General features: G+C 36.4%; 1 protein-coding gene across 1 annotated transcript in view; it reads left to right on the top strand.

The window, feature by feature from the left end:
- Med14 (mediator complex subunit 14) overlaps positions 1-21,268 on the top strand; it is a 71,136-nt gene that overhangs the window by 22,484 nt on the left and 27,384 nt on the right. The window contains exons 11-19 of the mRNA XM_026387555.2: positions 2,713-2,838; positions 4,287-4,365; positions 8,500-8,659; positions 11,470-11,664; positions 12,037-12,171; positions 15,019-15,095; positions 19,468-19,628; positions 19,729-19,875; positions 20,687-20,778. Of these exons, the coding sequence (XP_026243340.1) occupies positions 2,713-2,838; positions 4,287-4,365; positions 8,500-8,659; positions 11,470-11,664; positions 12,037-12,171; positions 15,019-15,095; positions 19,468-19,628; positions 19,729-19,875; positions 20,687-20,778 (1,172 nt within the window). The remainder of the gene's footprint in view (positions 1-2,712; positions 2,839-4,286; positions 4,366-8,499; positions 8,660-11,469; positions 11,665-12,036; positions 12,172-15,018; positions 15,096-19,467; positions 19,629-19,728; positions 19,876-20,686; positions 20,779-21,268) is intronic.

Raw genomic sequence — 21,268 nt, forward strand, 5'->3', positions numbered from 1 at the left:
GCCAAGTTTATGTCTACATAGAAATGGTTTTGTGTACTGTTCATCTAAGTGTAGAAGATTTCTCTTTAGTAGCATTTGTAGAGATGTCACTACCTGCATAGCCAGAAGATCTGAGTTCAGCTATGTGCCCTTGAACAAGTCATTTACGTATCTGGGCCCCATTCTCCATCTGTGATTTGAGGATATTAGTTGAGACTTAGCTAACTCTAGTAGCAGCATGCTACAGCAGTGGGTTTCAAGCCCTAGGTGTGTATTTGTAATCTCAGTGCTAGGGATAAGTGTTTCACGGACTGTGATTTTGGAGGCAAGGGAGGAGCTTGCATATAGGGTTGGTCCCAAGTCCTGCTTTAATCAAGGCATTCTGCAAATACAACTGCTAGAGGAAAAGGTCTGCCGACCCACCATTTTCAGGTATAATTTGTTTAAAAAATTCACTTTCATGAATTTAAACTCTTCATGTGGTCCTATTTGATCTCTTTTGTGGTGGGAAATGTAGTCTGTTCTTGGAATCCCTTAGTTTTCCAGCTCCTAACTGGATTAACCTGAGCAAATGAGTAGCATAAAGATTAGAGCATGGGGGGCGGTGCGGAGGGAGAACACACAGCTAAACATTTTAGACAGCTCAGATGGCAATGTGTGGTTTCGTGGAGGCAGAAATGGCTCAGGGAAGAGGAAGCTCAGGACTTTGGAGAGAAGATCAAAATAGTGTGAATTGCGAGAAGTGACTCCAGATATGTCCCAGTTCACAGCAGTTGCCTGACTCTTGGGAGCCAAGTTGTGTTCCTTTGTGTTGTAGTCTACCCTCCAGCACCTGAATCAGGGCAAGTGTTCAGTTCAGAACAGCCATTCCTGATTGGCCTTAGTTACTTCCTTTCATTTTTCTGTAAAGAAAAATATGGACATTGGTGGTAATAGAAAATTTTCATAGACACGTATCTAAGGATTTTCTCCCTTTTGGACTGTGTTCTCTACCACTGCTCTGTGTTTTTGAGAATACTAAAATTTGATAGATTGTAACTATAATTGCTATCCCAATTCCCAGAAGTAGCTTTATTCCATTGCTACATTTTAGAAATAGTTTCACTTTAAAGGATACATTTGTATCCCATTAGTAATTGCAACTGTAAAGAGATGTTTTAAAAATCAGCAACCCTGTTTCAAATTTAAGTACTTTTTTATTATATTACTTGATTTAGTTAAGTGTAGCAAAACATCATTGATTTGAACAAATTTGTCACACTGGTCTTGAATTATAAAAATATTATAAAAGAAATTCCTGTGTATGCCTTTTTGTTCTCCCACCCCCTCAGGTGAAACTTCTGCTGCACCTGGATCTTAAGCATTTGTATACAAATATGTACTAGATGAACTTGAAAGCAATTTATTTTCATTAAATGCTCCTACATTCTTTTATTAATTTGATAATTTGTATACTTAGTACTAATGCTAACTCTACCCAAAATATTGCAAATTCATAAGAGGGTTTGGGTTATTTCTTCAATTCATAAGGGAATACAGATAATGTTCATTTGTTGAACACACTCTGCTTCTTTTTGGTACTGGGGATTCAATCCAGGGCCTCAGCTATACCCCAGTTTTATGTTTTTGTTTTTGTATCGGGAATTGAACCCAGGACCTTAAACACACGCTAGGCAAGATTGAGCTGTATCCCCAGCTCTTTTAAAATATTTTAAAATTTAGAGACAGGATCTTGCTGAGTTGCTCAGACTGTCCTAGAACTTTCAAACCTCTTGCCTCAGCCTCCTGCATGGCTGGGATTATAAACGTGGATCTCCACACCCGGTTCCCACTTTACTTTTTTAAAGGTATCTGCCTAGACTTGTTATTTTTTTCCTCCTAACTACCTGTGTCATGGAGGGGAAGATGCTGTTGTCCTTGGTTTATAAAGTGGCACAGAGGAGTCGTGCCTAGTGGAAAGGCCTATGCCCTCACTTTGCTCCCTGCCTGCCTTCTGTGCTGAAGCTTTAGAGGAACTTGGTCCAGAAGAGGAAATTCTTTAGTGCGCTTTGCTTTTTACTGGATTTCATTTTACCAACTTGTGGGATTAAGGGAAAAGTGAATTGGGCTAGTGGAAATACTGTAATACTCTAGATCAAGTATCTTGTCAGCTCTGGGATTTGTGTTTAGTAATTGCTTATATTCTTGTTTCATCTGTGACTTGAAAATGAGGTGCACAAATGACTTGAAAAGAATGTTTCCCTATGCCATCAATAATGTTTAATAGTTTTCAAGTCTTTCTGGAAACACCTGCCCCTTATTGCCAGAAAAACACTTTATAAAGAATGACATTGAAAATCTTCAGCCTATAGATGAGATTTATTCTGTTTACCAAATAACTAATTTTCTTCTTGATATTTTTCAACCATTATCAAGAAGAAAATCCACAAAAGTTTATTTATTAGTAACCACTGCATGAAAATAAATCCAGAACTCAGTTGACTTTTCATTAGATTTTTAAACACTTTTAAAGGAATCTTGGCTTTTTTTTCCCTCTGTAATATTTGAAAAGGGTAGCTTGTTAAAACATTCATTTTTGAAAATTACATTCATCCTAGTTGACAATAATTCCATTCCAAATTTAGCAGAATCATCTTTTTCTTCTAGTTTTTCAATCGTGTTTCTACTCACTGAGATATATATATTTGGAAAATATTCAGATAGAAAAATAATTTTAAATTCTTACCTGTTCAGCTTCCATCGAGACTGCACTTCCGGCTCTCGTCGTCCCCATCTTGGAGCCCTGTGGTAATTCGGAATGCCTGCACATTTTTGTAGATTTGCATTCTGGGATGTTCCAGTTGATGCTTTATGGACTTGGTAAGTTATTAAATGATATAATCACTCAGTGTAAGAAAAAAAATTTTAACAAAATAAAATTATTTTGCCTTTAGGTATCAGAACGGGTGTTTTTACAGAGTGTTTAAAGTAGATATGGAAGGAATAACTGGCTGCCATCTGTTCCTCGGAGCCCTGTTTTTACCCTTGTTTGGATTTTCTTGCACCGGATGTTAAACTTCCCAATAAAAATTGCATTTATGCTGTTTCTCTTTTGTAAAAGTAATAATGTTGATAACTGATGTTGCTTAGATTAACTTATCCAATAGATGGTTTCTGTTTTACCACTAATAGTTGGGTGACATAGAAACGACTACAAGAGATTCTAATGTCATTCATGGCTGGAGAACATAGTTATGATAGTATAAATACCTATGATGACTTTTGAGGTACAGAGTTCTAGAGGAAAGTATTTATCTCTGCTTTAAACACAATAGAGAATTTAAAAATTTTGATTTCTAACTTTACTAAGTTGGTGTTCAGAAATAATGAAATACTAGGAACAGTATTTTTGCGTTGCTACTAAATGGTATTCTTGAATATATTAACACATTTTCCATTTGATATTAATATTAAGGAAGATAGATTGATGAAGATAAGGGGTTTTCTGGTCACATTTCTGGCTATATAGATTTTTATATGAGCTACTCATGGAAAGTAGGACTGACTCATCATTGCTTTGAATCATAGCACCCTGCCTCATGATCTCTTCGAAACCTAATTATCTCCCAAGGCCCCTTCACCAACTATCACACTGGGGGTTAGGGCTTCAAAAATAGGAATTCAGTGGGGGAAGGACACAATTCATTCTGTAACAGTGCTCTTTTGTTTTTTTGATATTATCATTTTTTCTATGCTTTTTTCCCACTAATTGAATTTGTTTTGTATCTTGCTTTTTTTTTTTTTACTCAGTATTTTATTTATTAGCATTTTTCTAATGTTACTGAAAGTTCAACGGGATATATAGCAAGCTAATCTTTCTACACCAGCTCTTGTTTATGTCAGACATCATTTGTGTTTGGTAAATAAACATTTCAGTCGAATTTTTTTTTAAATAATGTTTAAGGCTCTAAGTCTAGTAATATTATAAATTTTAAATACATATAACTTGAAAATGCTAATAAACTAGAATAAGAGTTTTGGTAATTAAAATAAAGGGAAACAATTATTTGTGTATTTGTTACTTGTTCTTCTTGCCAGTGCACATTTGCTGTTAGTTGTTGTATCTATAAATATGCTAAAATGTTAAAGAAGGAAAACAGATTAGGTTGATATGTACCTTATGATGCATTTTATTTAGTTTTTCTCTGAATGAAGAACAACATGATTTTCTGCCTAAAATAATAATTTTAACTTTGGTTTGGGGTTATGTAGATAAAGATTTTGTTTCTCATGTAAGCAATTAATTAATCAAGTACTTTATTCTGTAGACCAAGCCACTCTGGATGACATGGAAAAGTCTGTTAATGATGACATGAAACGGATCATTCCTTGGATTCAGCAACTTAAGTAAGCTTTTAAGTATTTTAGCTCAACACTAAAAATGGAAATCTATTTGACAGGTTATATTTTCTTCTCCATCACCACTCTTGATCAGTCACTGTCCTTAAGTTTTATGACATAAAACTTGAGTGTCTTTTGAGAATCTAAATTCTCTTGGAATAGATCCAAGATGGCAGTGCCTCATATTAAATTGCCCTCTAGAGCAGATATAGGTAATGAAGGGCATGACATTCAACTTTCATTCCATACCACATTTCCTCCTGTACAAGCACTTTCCAGATCACTTATATAATGATTTTTTTTTTTTAAATCAAGTTTTCTCTCTAATAGAGTCTTACTTCTTTTGATCCAGGAAAATCTTCATGGTATGAATGTACCAGCTGACACTGTCAGAATTAGTCATTTCTGCTTCTCTAATACCGTCATTCATTTTGTCTCAAAGTCTGATAGTGCGTGATCCTATTAAACTAAATGAAATTGAAAATGAAGCTAGAGATACTTTTATGGGGCTTCACTACCACCTTGGTACACAAAAGTGCTATTATGGCAGCTACAACAAACTCTTTTATAAAAATTAATAAAACAAGATTCCAGGGACTAAAAATAAACTTCAGAGATGAAAAACTGGCAAATGATGTAGGGGGAAAGACCAGAAGCTAACAGAAGGACTGTTCAGGGGACACTCTTGTTTCTGTCTTCTAGTCTTCTCCCTCCTCTTTTTGCTGTTTTTGATTTTGTATGAATATTTGAAGACTTTATTATAATTAAGTAATGTTTTAATTAACAGGGCATGATTTTCAATGCTAGTAGGTAACATATGAGCCTCTATTTTGAGCAGCTGTTTATCTGATTATAAAAAATACATACATTATGGTCAATAATCTGGTAATAACTTACAACAGTTTTTAGTGTATTAGGGTTAGTTTCGTGCCTTTGGCTAAGCAAGGTTTAAATGCCTAACATGCTTAATAATTCATGCATGCTACAATGCCTTGAGGTTATTTATCTGTCATTTGTAACTATCAGAAGTCTAACTTAAGGGTTGGGGTTGTGGCTCAGTGGTAGACCACTTGCTTAGCATGTATGAGGCACTGGGTTCGATCCCCAGCACTGCATAACAATAAATAAATTAAATAAAGGTATTGTGTTCATCTATAACTAAAAAAATACAAAATAAAAAGTATATTTTAAAAAGATAGAAGAAATATAACTTAAAATTAGAAAACCAAGTCCCCAGAAGCCTTTAACTTATCAAATGTATAATGTATTTTAACTCACATTATTTGTTTGTTTGTTTGTTCTTAATGGTTATTTTTAGTTATACATGATAGTAGAGTCCATTTTGATAAAATTATGCACACATGGAATATATTTTATTCTAATTAACATTATTTATAAAAAAAAGTCTTGATTGTTACTTGCAACAATAGTGTTTCTCAAATTTTCTATGATGAATGGCCAGTTTATCACTAATCTGTCACAGGATAATTTTTTCAAGACAACTTTTTGAGGTATGATTTATATGCCATAAGCTCCACCCATCCTAAGTATATATACTTTGATTTGTAGTAAATTTACCAAGTTTTGCATCCATTACTGCAGTTCAATTGTAGAACATTTCCACCACCACAAAAAGTTGCCCATTTATAGCTAATCACCTTTACTGGACTTTCCATATAAAGGTAATCATAAGATATAGGTTCTTTTGTGACTGGCTTTTTGATTTTGCATGTTTTTAGGATTCATATTGTAACATGTACCAGTACTTTGTTTTTATGGCTGAACTGTTTTGTACTGTATATATATGCCACATTTTGTCTTGTTCATTAGCTGATGGACATTTGGGTGGTTTCCACTCTTTGGCTATTGTGATTAATGCTGCTGTGACTACTCATAGCAAGTGTATGTGTGAACTTTCATTTTCATTTCTCTTTGGTCCACACCCAGGAGTGGAATTACTGGGGCATATAGTCAGTTTATGTTTAACTTTTTAATGAACCTGCCAAACTCTTTCCCAAACTGGCTGTGTCATATTGCAATCCCATCAGCATGTGTGAGGGTTTCTATTTTTCTATGTCCTTGCTAATGCTTGTCATTGTCTTTGAATATAAGCCTCTTGCTAAGTGTGACTAGGTATCTCATTGTGATTTTAATTTACATTTTCCTAATGACTAATGATATTGAGCATCTGTTCATGTGATAACTTCTTTATGTTAGGCAACAACAACAATGAATTCTAGAGGAAAAAATGAAAACACATATCAAAATATAAGCTCCAATTCTCATTACTAGAGTCAACAGACATAAAATTGCATTTCAGTAAATAAAATTAGAACAAATGTAAGAGGAAAAAAGAAAATTATAGTAACTGCAAATTATCCATACAATGCAGGCAATTAGTGTAGACCATCACTCTGGTTTTGGTTCCACAAATCAAAAATCAAAGTAACAAAACAAAAAAATCAAGAGTAAAATAGCAGTTCAACATATACTTTGAAAAGACTACCTTGTGTATCCATTTGCATTTTTTTTTAAAAGAATTTAACCTTTAGTTGATAGAATGCTTGCCTTGCATGCACAAGGCCCTGGATTCAATCCCCAGAACTACCAAAAAAAAATAAAAAAAATAATTTAACCTTTATTTTATTTGTTGTTGTTGTTTTATGAGTTGCTGAGAATCGAACCCAGAGCCTCACTAGTGCTAGGCAAGTGCTCCACCATGGAGCCACAACCTCAGCCCCTCATTTGAATTTTTGATATGGCAAAAATCTTGTTTCTTGCTTCTTTTAACTGATTTAGGTTGGATTGATAATACCAATCATGAGACATAATGTATATCTATCTTAATTGTGTTTTTTGGGGTTTTGTTTTTTGGTACTGGGGATTAAACTCAGGGGACTCAACCACTAAGCCATGTCCCCAGCCCTATTTTGTATTTTATTTAGAGACAGGGTCTTGCTGAGTTGCTTAATGCCTTGCTGTTGCTGAGGCTGGCTTTGAACTCATGATCCTCCTGCCTGTGGTGCTGGGATTACAGGTGTGTGCCACCGCACCCAGCTTCTAACATGGTTTTAATGCACATAACTAGTATGTGATTTGTACCACATGCATTTCACTGTGCAAATGTAATAGCACCCAGACTGATCTATGGCCTTTCAATAAGGCGGGTGAGTCTGGTGATCATGAGCTTAGACACTTTGGCATTGTTATATTGCTATGAAAATTCTAACATGGTTATTTCATTGTGCTTTAGTGAGAATTTGTGAACCAGTCATTTTATCCCTTTTTTGCGTATTTGATTATGTGGTATGCTAGCATCAAGGATAGATAAACAAATAAAAGGAATAAGAATACTCTAGTAAAAGCATCAAAGTGAAATATGGGGACTTCCCTGAAAGTGAGGGGGGGAGTAGGTAATTAATACTTGTACCTGCTTGATATACCAGGCATATATAATATAAAAACTAGAGGTATTTATCTTCAGTGATACAAAAAAAAAAGAAAAGAAAAACTTTTGTGCTTATTTATTGTTTTTCTGTTTCGTTTTATGAATAGTTTAGGCATTTTATAAAGAATGTTGATATTAGTTTGTGCTGTCTTTAAATAGGAAATCTGCAATTTCTTATAATAAAGTGAACTAGTAACTCAGCCTTACAGTTAGTTTTGCCTTATAAATAATCAAAATCATTCACATCACAGTTTAAACTTCTTAAACTAGAATGAGAACTAACAGTCTAATACAGAACTGTGATGAAATAATTCATTGATATGGTCATGTGACCTTTTAGTAATTCAGTTAAATATCAATTGATTGGTGTTTTTTTTGGCGGGGGGGCAGTACAGGGAATTGAACCCAGGGGTGCTTAACCATTGAGCCATATTTCCAGCCCTTTTTTTATTTTTTATTTTAAGATAGGATCTCATTAAGTTGCTCGGGGCCTTGCTAAGTTGCTGAGGCTGGTTTTGAACTTGGGATACTCCTGTCTCCGCTTTCTGAGCCACTGGGATTACAAGCGTGCACCAGCACACCTGGCTCAATTGTTGGTTTTTTTGTGATCTTCATTCTATTTGTAAATCAGTAACCTGCAGTTAATCAGAAAAGTATAGTTTTATGATATGTTTTATCTCTTTTAAATTAAGGTTTTGGCTTGGACAACAGCGTTGCAAACAATCTATAAAACATCTGCCTACCATAAGCAGTGAGACATTGCAGCTTTCCAATTACTCTACTCATCCTATTGGAAACCTTTCTAAGAATAAGCTGTTTATTAAACTCACCCGTCTTCCACAATACTACATTGTAAGTATGCACAAGGGTGATTAGGGGTGATCAAGTCCAGTAATTCTGTTAATATCATGAATAATTTATTGTTTAATTTAATTTTTGCATATGAATTTTATTGAACATTTGACTTTTTGTTTGGTTTGTTTTTTTTTTTTTTTGGTGGTGCTGACGATTGAACCCAGGGCCTTGTGCATGCGAGGCAAGCACTCTGCCAACTGAGCTATATCCCCAGCCCTGAACATTTGACTTTTATGTAGTGATTCTCAACCCAGCGGGTAGGGATCGGGAAAGGGGATAAGTCGGGCTTTGGTTGGGGAATTTAAGGTCGTCTCCATCTCTCATTCTAGAATCTTTCCTATATTGATTTCTAGTTTCTGATTAGATTGAGGCATCTCCTCTATTAGAAGGAAAAAGTTGAGAGCTACTATTATGAAGGTTTGGATGATTGGGTATCAGATAAATTTATTTGGTTTAACTGAATATGAACTTGTTTAAAGCAGCCTTTTAAATATGGGCTGGGGGGCTGGGGATGTGGCTCAAGTGGTAGCGCGCTCGCCTGGAATGCGTGCGGCCCGGGTTCGATCCTCAGCACCACATACCAACAAAGATGTTGTGTCCGCCGAGAACTAAAAAATAAATATTAAAAATTCTCTCTCTCTCTCTCTCTCTCTCTCTCTCCTCTCTCTCCTCTCTCACTCTCTCTTTATAAATAAATAAATAAATAAATAAATATGGGCTGGTTGATAGAGCTTTTTTTTCTCATCTCTAATTGAAGGCATATTCCATGGTTGATTGAATGTACATTGCAGTATATAATAAGATTCTTTCTTTTTAATTTTTACTCTTCCTGGGTGTTTTCCAGTTGGTTTCTTTGAGGTCTTTGAATTGGTTAGAATTAGAAAGCATTTGAAATATGAGCTTACTTTAATACATTCCCTGCTTGTAGAAATTTCTTATATACCAAATAGATACTTTTTCCTAAGAATCTAAGGTATTCGAAATTTTTAATTCACAATGGGAGTGAATTTTTTAGTTTTGAAAGATATTATCTTAAAAAGATAACCTATGGCTGGGTGTGGTGGCATAGTCCTGTAATCCCAGGGGCTTTGGAGGCTCAGGCAGGAGGATCTTGGCAAGTTCACAGCCAGCCTCAGTAATGGTGAGGTGCTAAGCAGCTCAGTGAGACCCTGTCTCTAAATAAAATACAAAATAGGGCTGGGGATGTGGCTCAGTGGCCGAGTGTCCCTGAGTTCAATCCCTGCCCCCCTTCCCCCAAAAAAGATACCCCGTGTAGGCTGATATATCTCTACATAGACTTATAAGTCTGTCATTGATATTTTAAAACACCTGCTGTGGAACTAGATGTGACACACAACAAAGGGCTATTATTTCAGTTCTCAGTGAACTGCCTAGCCCATGAAGTGGTATCATGCCTGGGAATACATATAGGTTTTTTAATATGCAACCACACACACAGTAAAATTTGAAAGTTGCATATATTTTTCATTTTCTGACCTTATTTAGTATCAACAAATGCTCAGGTTTTAGTGTCAGTGACCAGTGGTAAAGCAATACTTTATAGGTTATTCCAACATTGTTCAGATTTATCACTTAGGGGTGATATGTTCATAAACATGAAAAGAACTGCTACCATGGACATTAAGAACAGAGGAGGCTGAATGCGGTGGCGCACACCTATAATCCCAGCAACTTGTATGACTGAGGCAGGAGGATTGTGAGTTCAAAGCCAGCCTCAGCAACAGCGAGGCCCTAAGGAACTCAGTGAGACCCTGTCTCTAAATAAAATACCAAGTAGGGCTGGGGATGTGGCTCAGTGGTCAAGTGCCCCTGAGTTCAATCCCAGTTCCACACCCCGAAACAAAAACAAAAAAATAGCCATCTCATATAGTGGATAAGAGCCAGGTTTCTATAGCCAAACATTTAGCACGAGTCCATGGCTTCTTAGCTGTAAGACTTTAGGCATGTAACTTACATTGTCATACCTCAATTCCCTCCTTAAAAAAAACAAATACATAGGAATCTTAGGATTAAAAGTGTTCACTTCTATAAGGCACTTTGGATGGTCCTTGGTACATACCATTTTAAAGTAGTGCTGATGTTTTGGTCCTCATAGTGTATAGTTTTCAGTTGAAAAACCAGGGTGGGTTTATTTTTATATTCTTCCCAGTGAGAAATAGTTATCATTTTTCTCTGCCATAATGTAGAATGTTAGGTGTTTTAATGGTTATAGGGAGACAGCAGGGCAATTTAAAATTGATACTGTTCTAGAAAATCTAGCAGCCGGAGTAGACATAAATTGTTTTTTCAGTTTATAACCTGAAGCATGAATATCAAGAAACACCTACTGCTAATAATTTGAATGTCCAATTTGCTATGGTTTATGATTGGCTTACTTAGATCACTCTTTAATCTGGTCTGTTTTTTAAACAACAGTATATATTTACTAGGAATGCTTTTTGACATCATGATTGATTTGTCTGTATAAAATTTATATTAGATGTATAATTCTGAACCATACTTGTTATAAGGAGAAAATATCTAATGCGTCTTTTTTTTTTCTTTTTTGGTACTGGGTATTGAGCCCAGGAGTGCTTAACCAGTGCCACATCCCAGTCCTTTTAATTTTTTATCTTGAGACAGGGTCTTGCTAAGTTGCTTCGGCCTCACCATATTGCTGGGGCTGACTTTGAACTTGCGATCCTTCTGCCTCAGCCTGTCGAGTCAGTGTGATTCCAGGCGTGTGCCAACACCCATGGCCCAACACTTAATTCTCTGAGTCTCATTTCTGATTTGGGCCTTTTTAGGTTGTGGAGATGCTGGAGGTTCCCAATAAACCTACACAGCTGTCATACAAGTACTACTTCATGTCCGTGAATGCCACCGATCGTGAAGACAGCCCTGTGGTGGCACTTCTGCTGCAGCAGTTCAAGGAAAACGTCCAGGACTTGATTTATCGTACAAAACCTGGGAAACAGACTAAAACTGGAACCAAGCGTAAGGTATGGTCATATACAGAAGTGAGCATAGAATTTATATGAGTGTATTACCTTTTTTGTGTTCTTTACCCCCCCCCCTTTTTTTTAATGTGAAAAAGATAAGATTTTTTTAAAGGGCAGCAGTGGAACTTAAGTAACAATTCTCTATATTCTCTTGATACGACTGCTTCTTTTAATTAATTATACACCATTTTCCACAAGCAATTTTGTTAAACACACAGTATTTTCAACTAAATTATCAATGCTTAGGTTAGTATTTGCTCAATAAACATTTGTTGAAATCATTAACATTTGTTTTGGTTACCCTTGAGTTTTGTGACTGCTTTGATTGCTTTACTGAGTTGCATCATCTGTACTGTTTTACTTGAATTCTAGGTATGTGATGATCCATGTCCAGTAGAATCCAAGAAAACCAAGCGATCAGGAGAAACGTGTGCCTTCAATAAAGTTCTAGCTCACTTTGTTGCCATGTGTGATACAAACATGCCATTTGTAGGACTTCGGTTGGAGGTAATTTTTTGGAATGATTCTCAATATTCTGTATGAAGGAGGGTTTTTTTTTTTAAAAAACTCATTGTAAAGTTACGTGGATTTGATTAGGAGAACCAGGATGGTTGTCATCCTGTTCATTTTGGGAAGGGTGGGTCTACAAGCAGCCTCTCATGGTATACATGTAAAACATGGCTTAATTATTTCCTTTCTGTATTCCAGATTCTGAGCCTTCTGCTCTTTATGTAAATGGAAAGTAAAGTCTTCCCAGTTAGAAAAATGGACAGCTTTTAAGAATTTGCACCGTACTTTTACATCTTAGTTGGAGCATTTGTTTAAGCCTATTAGAAATGGTTATTTAACAAAGGGGCAGCTCTCTTTTGAGTTGGTGAAGATGGGCATATTAAGTACTAATAAAATGGGGCTGCTTTCTGAGAAGCAAGTGAGAAAGAATATTAAGTCTTTTATCACATGGAAGAAGCAATGGACTTAAGCAGAATCAGTGTCTTTTAAGAATATATAGTTGTGTAGTCAGTGTGATTCCCAAACATGAAAGTAAAAGGTGGCTGGGGTTGTGGCTCAGTGGTAGAGCACTTGCCTAGCAAGTATGAGGCACTGGGTTCAATTCTCAGTACCACATATAAGATAAATAAAATAAAGTCCATTGACAACTAAAAAAAAAAAATTTAAAAAAAAAAAAGAAAAAGAAGAAGAAAGTAAAGGGAGGTTAACAATCTGAATTTTTTGTATTTCCAAAAAGAGGTTTGGCTGAAGGTTGGCTATCCTTCAAAAGTTGTACATTTAGACCCTAATTATTTCCCTCTAGTGTAAAGTTTTAGTTTTTGTAAAAATCCTCTTCTCTATAAGTTACTGGAAATGAAGAAGAGACCTGGAAATATGAACATGGACTTTTTTGGTTGGGCTGATGATGATGTTCTTGGGAAGATATTTTCAAAATAGCTTTCAGGCCTTCAGACGGCTTGGCAAACCTTTTCTGGAAAGGGCCAGAAGTAAATATTTTAGGTTTTGGAGGTTACACAGTCTCTGACAGCTACCCAAACATGCTGTGGTTGTATGAAGCAGCCATGGTTGATATTTAAACAAATGAGCATGGCTATGTTCCAGTAAAACTTGACTTATAGAAAATAGGCAGTGGCTGGAATGGTCCCAGGAACTGTTCACCAGCCCCTGCTTCAGAGGGCTTTGGGATCTGCAGGCAGAGAATAAGGTGTGAAAATGCAAAGAGCAGCAGTAGCCCAGAGAGAAACCCAAGCCCAGAAACAGGCACCTAAAATAGGTCCTCATGTCCTTGATGGCCCCCAGCTCCTAGAACTGTGAGTGAGCTTGATGAATGTCCTTCCTGGCCCTTCTGTCTGGGAACTGACCATAACTCCTAAACTGTACAGGGTATTCATGTTTCCTATTTACTTACCATGTTCTTGGACTCTTTTATCTGTCATTTAGATGGATTATATGGCTGTCACTTAGTTATTACCTTCGTAGTCGGAAGGGAGGATGCATGGTGCTGGGACAGTGCAGTCAATGCATTTATGTCCTCTCTTCCCCAAATATAGACCAAAATTTGCAAGAATGTGTGTTTGCAGGCCCACCTAGACTGATGCCTGTAGATGTATGTCTTCTCTTTACTCCTGTATTGTATACACATGGGGCACATCAGAACATTCTATAATGCTCTGTTGAATTTGGTCAAGCTTGTAAAAACTCACTCTACTTTTTCTTTTAGTGAAAACTCTAGCTATGCTATGACAAAAGCAAACACCTTTTTATGCTTATAGTAATTTACACTGAGATGAAAAACTAAATCTAACCTCACTGGGGATGTGATTTATGGAATAGTGGCAACATTTGAACCATCCCACACTTTATTTCCTTTTGAATCTGAACCTTTACTGCCCAGCAGCTGGTGTTTTTGAACCTCTGTCCTTCCCAAAGAGCAGGCCTCAGTGAGTTACTTAGAGCCACCCTAAATTCTTTTTGGAACAAGGTAGGTATAAATCCTCGGTCGTAGAAGACCCAGCAATGTCACCAAAGGTGGCAAGTATTTCTTTGGTGGATCCGATGGCTTTCTGGCATACCTTAACAGCTTAGGTATGGAAGGGTTTCAGCTGCCATTCCTGCGTTCGTCATCTTAACTGACTTTCTGACTCCTCTAGTTGGGAGAAATTTCTTTGGGAAAAGGCATAAATTTGAAATTTATTTTCTTGAGTTTCACGTAGAAAATGACTTAATAGTTCAAAATGTATTTTGGCAAAGTTATAAACTAAAAAATATGGTTTATGATTAGGAATAAGATACAACTGTTGTGACTTAAACTTCATTTGGAATAAACAATAGAATTACACAAGAAAAATTGCCTTATTTTTCTGTTGCTTCATTTGGGACTACCAGAATTGAGTCTGGATACTTTTTTAAAAATATTTATTTATTTATTTAAGTTTTAGGTGGAAACACATCTTTATTTTACATTTATGTGGTGCTAAGGGTCAAACCCAGCACCTCGTGCATGCCAGGCGAGCATTCTACCACTGAGCCACAACCCCAACCCTGGATTACTTTTGACTCACTAAAAAGTTAGGTTAATCTCCTGAATTTTGAAGATTTGCCACCTGTGGAGACGTTTTGAAAAAACTAGAGACTCTGAGGCAGCTTTGAGTTTCACTGGATTAAATGAGTTTCCCAAGGAATCTAACAATGGGGATTTGCTCATGCCTCATAAGGTTCTAACTTTGGGAAAGTCTGGCCGTAAAACAGATGCTACCAACATAGAGACACTAATACATAGTAAAGGCAGCTCCTTTCCTTTGTAAAATTAATGGTCTGTTAAAATGTCTACTTTTGTCTTTCCAGTTATCCAATCTGGAGATTCCGCATCAAGGAGTGCAAATTGAAGGTGATGGCTTCAGCCATGCAATTCGCTTATTAAAGTAAGTCCCTGTCATGTGTCTCACTTGGTACCACATGTGGCAGTCACAGTGCCAGAGCTGTTCCCTCCTTCCATTAAAACAGTAGAACCTGCAAGTGTCATAGGTTTCTGTGTAGAATTACTAATGTCTGGGGGCACATTCTCTTTGACTTGTGGAGTGACCATTCAGCACCACTTGATATTTTAGGATATCTCCTTCGTGTTTCTTTAATTCATTCAATAGATATTTACTGAATGCAACTGAGTGTCAGGCTTGACTTGTGATAGGATACTTCGGGTTCATAAAGCAGGTGGATGTGGGCCAGTTCAGAAGGTAGGAAAGGTATACCTCAGAAAGCAACAGTTATGCTCAGACTGAAGAAGCTGTGAGACTTAGCCAGAGGAGGAAAGGGAGGCGGGGTGGGAGTTTGAGATCCTCACCAGAGGGGACAACTGCTAATATGAAGGCTTAGAGGCCAGAGAGAACTTGCTATCCTGGAGCTGAAGGGAGTTCAGCATGGCCGCAGGTAGGAAAGGTGAGACTGGAAATGGAAGAAGGAAGGATCAGGTCTCGTAATTTGAACTTGATCTTTATGGCACTCAAAAGCCATTAGATGATTTTCGGCAGAAACTGGCATCATTAGATAAGTGTTTCTGAAAGCTTAACCTGATAGCGATGTGGAGAATAAATTGGAGCAGAAACCAGTTGCTGAACTGGTTCACATCAAGTTATTGGTAGCTTGGCCTAGGGTAGGTTCCACAGGGACTTCAGACATGAAATATGAAAGGGTTGGTGATTCAGTTGATTGATGTTGGAGGTGAGAATGGGCAAGTGGCCAAGATGCTTCCGAGTTTTATCTTGGTCAAATAATGGATGTTGGTGGTGTTTTCTGAGATAAGGGACATAGTAGATGTGAGTTTGAAAAGGCTTTGCTAAGTTTCAGGCCCTAGACATCCTTTGAGCCAGAAGGGGTGTATCTCAAGCTCAGTTAACAGGTCTATGCATAAGTAGATAAAGTCAGAATCCTGGATTGAGCTAGGGCAATAAATTGATCGCTGGGAACAAGTATACAAAAGGAGATGAGCAGAGGGCTTGGTTCTAAGTGGCCAGAGGACAAGGAGCTGAAGGATGCTTAGAAGTGAATCTAATGTGGTCATCTTCACTTTACACAGCCATGCAGGTGAATGTGCAGTGCTAGAGTACCATCTATGACATCATCCTTTTTGGTCCGGAAAACAGGTTTTTTGAGAGGGCTCTCCTACCGGGACCATTTTATTGTTTCTTAGATGTTGCTTGATGTATTTTATTAATATAAAAACAATTTTTATAGAATTCCTCCATCTGCTAAAACATGGGTCTGTAAATTTAAGCAATAGGGCTTTAATTTTTGTTATGTGGGTATTTGCTTTTGTAGAAGGTGGAAAGGGCTACCAGATAAGGGTGAGCATAATGTATGTAATGGTGCTCACTTTGGGTCCTAAGAGTTGAAGAAGTAGGATAGCTCCTCTTCCTAGCTGACCATCTTAACACCATTTCTACACAAAGTTTGTAGGAGATAGAGCTGGTCTTACAATTGACTTCAGTAGGAAAATGTAATGTGTTTTAATTGCTTTTGGTTTTGAATTGCTTTGCCTTAAATATAGGTTTCTTTTTTCTTTTTACTCTTCCTGGAAACCACAGATAAGTCAGTGATGTTAACATTTGTGTTCTATTCTCCTTAGTTATATTTTTCATGATTCATAAGTTTTTTTTTTTGGGGGGGGTACTGGGGATTGAACTCAGGGGCACTCAACCACTGAACACATCCCCAGCCCTATTTTGTATTTTATTTAGACACAGGGTCTCACTGAGTTGCTTAGCGCCTTGCTTTTTGCTGAGGCTGGCTTTGAACTTGCTATCCTCATGCCTTAGCCTCCTGAGCCAGTGGGATTACAGGTATGTGCCACTGTGCCTGGCATACAAGATTTTAAATACCTTGTTCTTAATCATTTTTTCAAGAGAAGTTTTAGAATTCCTTTTTTTCTTTCACATAAGAATCTTATCTATGGGGGAAGCACTTCATATTTTTTAGCTTCATTTACCAATGATTTTTAAACAAAATTATTCATTCTGGCTTTTGATTTCTTTATTTAAACTTATAGGAAAATATATAGAAATGGCTCAAGTAAAGATATATTTGTCTAGTAAATGCTGTTCATTATCAGGATAGGGTATAGAAATGAAGAGGAAAAAGTAATACTGCCTCTGATTTTATTAAATTAAAATCCTACACAGATCTAATTGGTATGTAATTGCTCTAATACATTTAATCTTGAGAAAATTTTCTCAGCTTTTAGTCATAGATTATTTTCTATTACAGTCTTAAAAATGAATAAATGTGTTTGGGGATACCTTAGTGCAGAGCACTTGCCGAGCATATGCAAGGCCCTGAATTCAACCCCAGTGCTGAAAAAAAAAAAAAAAAATTGGACAAATATTTTATAGGTTCCATGAAATGGAGCCAATTATATCTGTCACAGATTAAGAAAGTGACACAAAGTGCATTCCAGGGTCCAGCTGTCCCTGAGAACATAAATTAAAAGGAGTCTTATACTTACCTTAGTTCTCACTTCAGAAGATGTTAGCTTCTTTGTTTTTATTTTCCAACCAGGTGGATTTCATGAGAAACCTCCTTAATGTAAAAGGATGATAATGTAATGCATTTATATTTTCAAACTTGAGATGAAATATCTATCTGAATTGGCTGCTTTTTATAACTTCTATGAGGAGGGTTATGTCATGAGGGGTAAGGACAAGCAAGTCCTCAGTATACCTGTCAGTTGAAGAACGTGTTTGCAAAATATGCAATTCTTTCTTGTAGTGATACAAAGAATATGGTATGAAAGATTTAACTTTTGAAAAGCTTTTGAAAACTCTTGATGAGAAGATGTGATAGAAATTTTGAGTAAATTTCTAGAGTACGTTAATTATATTTTAACAATGTATATTTACATAGCTTTCTTTTCTGCCACACAACGAATTTCATTGATTTATTTTTGTGGTCTGGGGATTGAACCCAGGGCTTTGCTCAAGCTAGGCAAGTACCTTCACTGAGCCACATCGCCAGCCCACATGTTTTGTTTTTACTACATGCAATTCTCTTTTTTGTTCTCTTTGGTTTTTCATTCTAGGTCAGGGGTTCTTGACCCCAGGGCAGATTTACCCTTCAGGGAGCATTTGGTAATCTTTGGGGATATTTTTGGTTATCATTAACTGGGAAGCGGGGGTGGAACATGCTACTGACCTCTAGTAGGTAGAGGCCAAGGTGGGACAAGAGAGGACAGCCCCCTCCCCCCAATAAAGAATTATCCAGCTCCAAATGTCAGTATTGCTAAGATTGAGAAACCTTGTTCTAGGTGTTATATTCTGAATAAGAGGACTGAGCCAAGATTCTATATTTCCGATTGCATTCATTTTGTTTGCCTTTGTGTAGATAACCATTATGCCACATCTAAGAATAATGTGTAATTACTGTATCACCTCAGTATTTCATCCATTACTAAAATAGTTCATAAACAAGTCAAATATATATCCTTCTGATGTTTTATGATAAAATGAAATAGTCCATAAAGCTCTTGAAGGAAAATGCTTAAGTAGGTATTTTTAAGACACCAAAGCTACTACACTCCTCTTGTATATGTGATATATGTGATAGATATATACACAGTGTGTATGTTCAATTAGTTCATACATGTTAAGCTCCATCATAATAGGGTTACCTCTATAGAGAGGAGGTGAAGGGAGTATCATGCAATTCAGCCAGTAAACCAAGATTTGCTTTTACTACAAAACGATATTAACATATATAAGTACTTGCTCTACCAGCCCCAATAAACATTTGTTGTATATTATTTTGTCATTTTTCATCGGGTAATTTTTTATTTTATAGCTGGGAAATTGAAATTCAGAGGGGTTAAATGTGGCTGAGACAGAATTAGAACGAAAGACCCAGATTCCAAAGCCCTTATTCATTGTAGTATATTGTCCTATCTTCAGAGGGTGGTTTTATAAGTATTTTGTTCTCCTTAGCTTTTTTATTTTTTTTTTAAGATGTTCCATAGAATCTATATTGTTGATTTATTTTCATTCTGTAGAATTAAAGTCTTTTTTTTTAAACAAGATTAGAAAAACACTTATTTTACTTTGTTAAAGGGAGAGGTCCTAATTCAGGCTGATATGAATGGAAATGGGTTAAATACCATTAGTTGCTATGAATTGCTTTCTTCTTTTGCAGAAAGTATCTAGAAGTAAAACTTAAACTGCAGCTCTAATGTCACACCCTGCCTGTCATTGTGTACATTGTGCTTTCTTTTTCTGTGTAAAGTACACTTCATATATTATTTTTCATCACCAGAATTCCCCCCTGTAAGGGTGTAAACGAGGAAACCCAAAAAGCTCTGGACCGCTCTCTTCTTGATTGCACTTTCCGATTACAAGGTAGAAATAATCGCACGTGGGTGGCAGAGTTAGTGTTTGCAAATTGTCCACTTAATGGCACTTCTACAAGGGAACAAGGTGAGATATTTCACACCCTTTGTTTTTGCATAATTCTGGGCTTTTTTTTTTTTTTTTTTTTAGTATTGATTACTATTAATCTTCTCATTTAATCCTGTAGGCCCATCCCGGCATGTTTACCTGACCTATGAAAATCTGCTCTCTGAACCTGTTGGTGGTAGAAAAGTGGTTGAAATGTTCCTTAATGACTGGAACAGCATTGCACGATTATATGAGTGTGTGTTGGAATTTGCACGTTCCCTACCAGGTACATGTGATCATCATCATCATCATCTTTTTTTTTTTGGTACTGTGGATTGAACCGGGGCACCTAACCACTGAGCCATATTCCCAGCCTTTTTTGTGTGTGACAGGTCTTACTAAGTTCCTGAGGCTGACTTTGAACTTGAAATCCTCCTGCCTCAGCCTCCTGAGTTGCTAATCTTCCTTTAAAAAAATAATAAAATAAGAATCCCCCCTTTAAAATGGTAAAGCATGCACAATGTTAAAAAAAAAAATCAAAAGTATGTCTAATGAAAATTATGTCCATTTTACCTCAGACTTCAATTTCCTTCCTCCAGAGGTAACCACTGTTAAGTTCTTTTGCTTCCAGAAATTTTTACAGAGAGATGTGCCTGTGTGTAATAATCCCTGTGTGCTATTGTAATACGATACTTATTATTATGTGCCATGCCATATAAAAAAACAGTTTGATTTCATTAACGTTTAATCTTCACAATCGCCTCTGAGGAAGTAAGTGGTTATTATTCCTCATTTTTACAAATGAAGAAGGCAAGTCATAGAAACTAAGAACTTTGCTAATGTTCATATAGCAAGTAAGTGGCAGTGCTGGAAATGGAACCCCCCTAGCTGCTGTGCTAGAATGTCTCAGTATATCTGTGTCCTGCCCTGGCTCCTTTTTGGAGAAATGGAAGTATATTGTCTATTTATGCCTTTTTTTTTTTTAAACTCAATTATGTAGAGACCTTTTAATTAGGCACATAATATTGCCAAAGTGCCCTCCTTTTCAAATTTATAAAGTGTACTATTAATCTCCTTCTTGTTTCCTTTCTACTTAGACATACCTGCGCATCTAAATATTTTCTCAGAAGTTCGTGTTTATAATTATCGAAAACTTATCTTGTGTTATGGAACCACCAAGGGAAGTTCAGTAAGTCTGAAGTCCCTCTCTTATAAATCTTTGTAAAATCAAGAACTTCAGAAACATGAAAACTGCCTTAAAATCAGTAAGGGCTCAAGTAAAAATGAGGGATAAAGTGGTAAATTTTAAATGTTTTGTTGACATACATATACTGTAGCATACTATAAAGTTTTCATACTCTTCAGATTGAAAACAAAAATACCCTCTTAGATTAGGCATGTGATCTTGAAGAGTTTTGGATAAGATAATGTGCTTTTGGTGTTCCTATTTTTGTTTTCTTCACTGATTCTAGGTCTTCTTGGCAACACGATTGCTGAAAGGCAGAGTATATCTGAGTATAAACAATGTAGTATGCCTTTGCTTTGCGTCACATGAATGTTATTGTTTGATCCTATCTTACTTTTTTAAAAAATGTTTGGTACTGGGGATTGAACTCAGGGATGCTTAACACTGAGCCACATCCCCAGCCCTTTTTTTTTTTTTTTAAATTTTTTAGTTG

Source organism: Urocitellus parryii, chromosome X (assembly GCF_045843805.1).
Source record: "Urocitellus parryii isolate mUroPar1 chromosome X, mUroPar1.hap1, whole genome shotgun sequence".
NCBI classification, from domain to species: Eukaryota; Metazoa; Chordata; class Mammalia; order Rodentia; family Sciuridae; genus Urocitellus; species Urocitellus parryii.